Source organism: Arachis ipaensis, chromosome B10, assembly GCF_000816755.2.
Source record: "Arachis ipaensis cultivar K30076 chromosome B10, Araip1.1, whole genome shotgun sequence".
Lineage (NCBI taxonomy): Eukaryota > Viridiplantae > Streptophyta > Magnoliopsida > Fabales > Fabaceae > Arachis > Arachis ipaensis.
Window position 1 is genome coordinate 104,293 of NC_029794.2, and position 5,210 is coordinate 109,502.

The 5,210-nt window shown below is 35.1% G+C and overlaps 1 protein-coding gene across 1 annotated transcript in view; it reads right to left on the reverse strand.

Moving 5' to 3' along the window:
• Positions 1-992, reverse strand: part of LOC107623424 (syntaxin-22) — a 4,775-nt gene extending 3,783 nt beyond the window's left edge. The window contains exon 1 of the mRNA XM_016325673.2: positions 527-992. Coding sequence (XP_016181159.1) covers positions 527-717 — 191 coding nt within the window. The 5' untranslated portion in view covers positions 718-992. The remainder of the gene's footprint in view (positions 1-526) is intronic.

Consider the following 5,210-nt stretch of genomic DNA (forward strand, 5'->3'; position numbering starts at 1 on the left):
GTCAACTCAGAAGTCAACGGGAAAAAGCATTATAAACCAAAGCACTCTGTCATCATCAGGACTGTTCAATAGATTTTGTGTTGGATTTCAAGTAAGGAAGATATTTAGCCACGTCAATCAGCAATTTTACCATTCTCATAATATTAGTAACTTACTATGAAATGTGGAAGTAGTTCAGAAAAAGAGGAACCCCATTCCTCAAGCACTAGTTACACTTACACTAACACCCCAGGTAAATTAAATGCACGATAAACGGCTCCAGACAAGTCACAATCACAAGCTCCATTTTGTTTTCGGAAGAAACCAAAAAGTAAAAGTAGAAGAGAATTAGCACAGAAAGAAAAATATCTCGATTAACAAAGGAATGACTCCAGAAAAAAATAGACGCCGGATTATCATAATTAAACTCTTTCACAGAGAGATAGGTTATTGTACGGATAATTGAGCTCGATCAACAACGGAAACGGGAAGAAAGAAAGAAAGAAAGAAATCAGCGACAAAGATTAAGGAAGATAAAGAAACTCACAGCTTCTCACGGAGCTCGGGGGTGTCTTTGGGGGTTCCAAGGGTGTTGACGAGCCTCTGGAAGGTGGAGACGGCGGTGTTGATCTGGAATATGCCGGCTGCCACCGCTTGTGTAGGATATTGCTTCCCATTGATGAGGCCACGCCTCGAACCACCGAAGGGACGGCCAGATTCTATGTCCTGAAAGCTCATGGTGATTATTGTCTTCCAATAGCAGGTAACCCTAAGTTGCTCGGGACGAGTTTCACCCAGAGAGAAAAGTTCGTTGTTGTATACCGGAATCTGGAAATAGAAGACCAGCTGAAGGAGCTAGGGGATATTAGGGAATGTGAAAAAACATAAGAAAAAGAAAACAGAGAGGGGGCGCCGGAACCCGGCGAGAATTTGAGGAGAGAGAAAGTGAATAACGATGCTTGATGGTATTGAAGGTTTGGAATGCCCAAACAATTCAGTGAGGTAGTTGTTGATAGGTAAAGTTATGTTAACATAAGATGTAGTAAACTGTAAACATCATTCTGCGAGCATTTTTACCATGACTAAAAATCTTTCTCTCTTTAAGGATAAAATTAAAAAAATAATCGTGTATATGCATATGTTATTTATGTTGTAAAATAAATAAAGAAAATGTACAAAATATAAAATAAAGATGTGTAAATAGAAGATTCTAGTATTAATATAATTAATTCAATAAAATTATTCATATATTTATATGCAGTAAAAAGAGAGAAAAGGAAATTATTAGTAGTGTATAAAGAGAGAAGAGTGTTTTTATTATTTCTATGTGTATGTTCCTTTTGCATCAGTTCATGCCTATTTATAGGCATACAAGAGCATTGCCTTTTAGTCTTATTAATTTCAATCTGTTTTAAGAAAATAAATTCTCATTTTGTAAAGAGTGAACCGCCCACTAAATGAGCATCCACATCATCATACTAATCTCAACACTCTCCCTTCAATGACCATTTAGGATTATGCCTCGTTAAAACCTTACTAAAAAAATTCAATGGAAAAAAAACATTAGTGAAGAAAAAAGAGTACAATATCCTTCGATGGGGACTGCCTCATTAAAAACCTTGTCAAGAAAAACTCAATGGGAAAAAACCTGACCAAGGAAAAAAGAGTATAGTCTCCCACTCTTGTCGACATCATTTAATGTTTCAAAATTGGTGCATCACAATCTGATGTACCAATTTTTTAAAGGAGAATTTTGGAAATGACTTTGTAAATGAATCTGCCAGATTATCACTTGAGCGGATCTGTTGGATATCAATTGTTCCTTGATTTTGAAGATCATGAGTGAAGAAGAATTTAGGAGAAATATACTTTGTTCTGTCACCTTTGATGTATCCACCCTTAAGTTGAGCAATGCATGTTGTGTTATCTTCAAACAGGACAGTTGGAGCTATCTTATAATTAATCAGTCCACATGATGACAGAATATATTGGATCGAACTCTTGAGCCAAAAACACTCGCGACTTGCTTAATGTATCACTAGTATTTCAGCATGATTAGAGGAGGTTGCTGCAATCGCCTGTTTTGTGGACCTCCATGATATAGTTGTACTACCATATGTGAACATGTATCCTGTTTGAAATCTCCCTTTATGTGGATCAGACAAGTATCCTGCATCTGCATATCCAACTAGTTGTGACTTGGATCCATAGGGATAAAACAATCCCATATCAACAGTTCCATGAAGATATCTAAAGATTTGTTTTATTCCATTCCAATGTCTTCTGGTTGGAGAGGAATTATACATTACTAGTAAATTCACAACAAATGATATATCGGGTCATGTATTATTAGTAAGATACATTAGCGCTCAAATGGCACTAAGATATGGTACTTCAAGATCAAGAATATCTTCATTTTCTTCATTTTCTCCCTTTTTTTATGCTCGACCTACAGGTCGAGATAAAATTTAGTCTTTCCAAGATCTTTCATCTCAAACTCTTCTTTTAAAGCTTTTATAGTTGTTGGAATCTCTTTAATAGTTCTAATGATATTTAAATCATCAACGTACACAACAATTATAATGAATCCAAATGCAGATTTCTTTATGAAAACACATGGGCAGATATCATTATTCTTGAATCCGTTTTTTGCCAGATACTCAGTAAGACGATTATATCACATTCATCCAAATTGCTTTAGACTATATAAAGATCTTTGCAATTTGACTAAGTATAACCCTTGCGAATATTCATTGGATGGTTTAGATATCTTTAGTCCTTCAAGAACATTCATATAGATATCACAATCTAATGATCCGTATAAGTAGGCTGTTACCAAATCCATTAAATGCATATGTAGTTTATGATATGCGAATAAACTGACCAAATAACGCAATGTTATTGCATCTACTACAGGAGAATATGTTTCTTCATAATCTATACCGGGCCTTTGTGAAAAACCTTGTGCCACAAGTCGAGCTTTGTAGCGTACATCATTTTTCTTATTTCGTTTTCTCACAAACACACATCTGTATCCAACAGATTTTACATCTTCTGGTGTACGGACTACAGGTCTAAAGACTTCACGTTTTGTAAGTGAGTCTAACTCAGTTTTCATGGCTTCTTTCTATTTTGGCCAATCATTTCTTTGTCAATATTTTTTTACTGTTCTTTGCTCAAAATCCTTACTTTCATGCATGATATTTAATGTCACATTATAAGCAAATATTTCATCGACAATTGTCTTATTTCGCTCCCGTTTCTCTTCCGTAAAGACATAATTTATCAAGATCTCGTCATTTTCACAATTTTCAGGTACCTGAACGTCTTCGGGCGTTAAAATTATATCAGAATTTTGGACAACTGCATGTGTCTTTGCTTTGTCGTTTTCAACAGGAATAGTATTTACCTCTTTTCTTTTTCGAGGATTTTCGTCTTTGGAACCGATAGGTCTACCACGCTTCTGGCGTGAATTTGTTTCAGTGTCCACTTGTCCAACTGGGACATCAATTCAAATTAGGATATTTTTTGTTGGTATATAAGATTTGGTTATCCTCTTTGTAGGGTTTTCAAGGGTTTTCAAGGGTTATCTAGGGTTTTCTAGGGTTATCTAGGGTTTTCTAAGATTATCTAGGGTTTTTAGGATTTTTTAAGGTTTTCTAGGGCTTTCTAGTGTTATCTAGGGTTTTCTAGGGTTATATAGGGTTATCTAGGATTTTCTAGGGTTATCTATGGTTTTCTAGTGTTATCTAGAGTTTTCTAGGGTTTTCTAGGGTTTTCTAGGGTTTTTTAGGTTTTCTAGAGTTTTCTAGTGTTATCTTGGGTTCTTTAGAGTTTTCTAGGATTTTCTAGGATTTTCTAGGTTTTCTAGAGTTTTCTAGTGTTATCTTGGGTTCTTTAGGGTTTTCTAGAGTTTTTAGGAATTTCTAGGGCTTTCTAGGGTTATCTAGGATTTTCTAGGGTTATCTAAGGTTTTCTACGATTTTCAAGGGTTTTCTAGGATTTTCTAGGGTTATCTAGGGTTTTCTTTAGTTTTCTAGGTTTTCTAGGGTTTTTTAGGGTTTTCTAGGGTTATCTAGGGTTTTCTAGGGTTTTCTAGGGTTTTTAGGGTTTTCTTGGATTTTCTAGGGTTATCTAGGATTTTTCACGGTTATGTAGGGTTTTCTAGGGTTATCTAAGTTTTTCAATGGTTATCTAAGGTTTTATAGGGTTTTCAAGGGTTTTCTAGGGTTCTCTAGGGTTAACTAGGGTTTTATAGGATTTTCTAGGGTTATCTAGGGTTATCTAGGGTTATCTAAGGTTATTTGGGGTTTTCTAGGGTTATCTAGGTTTATCTAGGATTTTCTAGGGTTATCTAGGGTTATCTAGGATTTTTTAGGATTTTCTAGGGTTATCTAAGGTTTTATAGGGTTTTTTAGGTTTTCTAGAGTTTTCTAGGGTTATCTTGGGTTCTTTAGGGTTTTCTAGGGTATATAGGAATTTCTAGGGTTTTCTAGGATTATCTAGGATTTTCTAGGATTATCTAGGGTTTGTCAGGGTTATCTAAGGTTTTATAGGATTTTTAGGATTCTCTAGGATTTTCTAGGGTTATCTAGGGTTTTCTAGGATTTTCTAGGATTTTATAGGGTTTTCTAAGGTTATCTAGGGTTATCTAGGGTTTTTTAGGTTTTCTAGTGTTTTCTAGGGTTATCTAGGGTTCTTTAGGATTTTCTAGGTTTTTCTAGGGTTTTTAGGAATTTCTAGGGCTTTCTATGGTTTTTTAGGATTTTCTCGGGTTATCTAGGGTTTCTAGGGTTATCTAGGATTTTCTAGGGTTATCTAGGGTTTTCAAGGGTTTCTAGGTTTTTTAGGGTTTTCTAGGGTTATCTAGGGTTTTCTAGGATTTTTTAGGGCTTTCTAGGGTTTTCAAGGGTTTTCTAGGTTTTCTAGGGCTGTCTAGGGTTTTCTACGATTTTCTAGGGTTATTAGGGTTTTTTAGGGTTTTCTAGGGTTATTTAGGATTTTCTAGGGTTATCTAGATTTTTCTAGGGTTATCTAAGATTTTTTAGGATTATCTAAGGTTTTAAAAGGCTTTTTAGGATTTTCAAGGATTTTCTAGAGTTATCTAGGGTTTTCTAGGGTTATCTAGGGTTTTCTAGGGTAATCTAGGTTTTTTAGGATTTTTTAGGGTTTTCTAGGGCTTTCTAGGGTTTTATAGGGTTTTCTTGGGTTATATAGGGTTATCTAGGGTT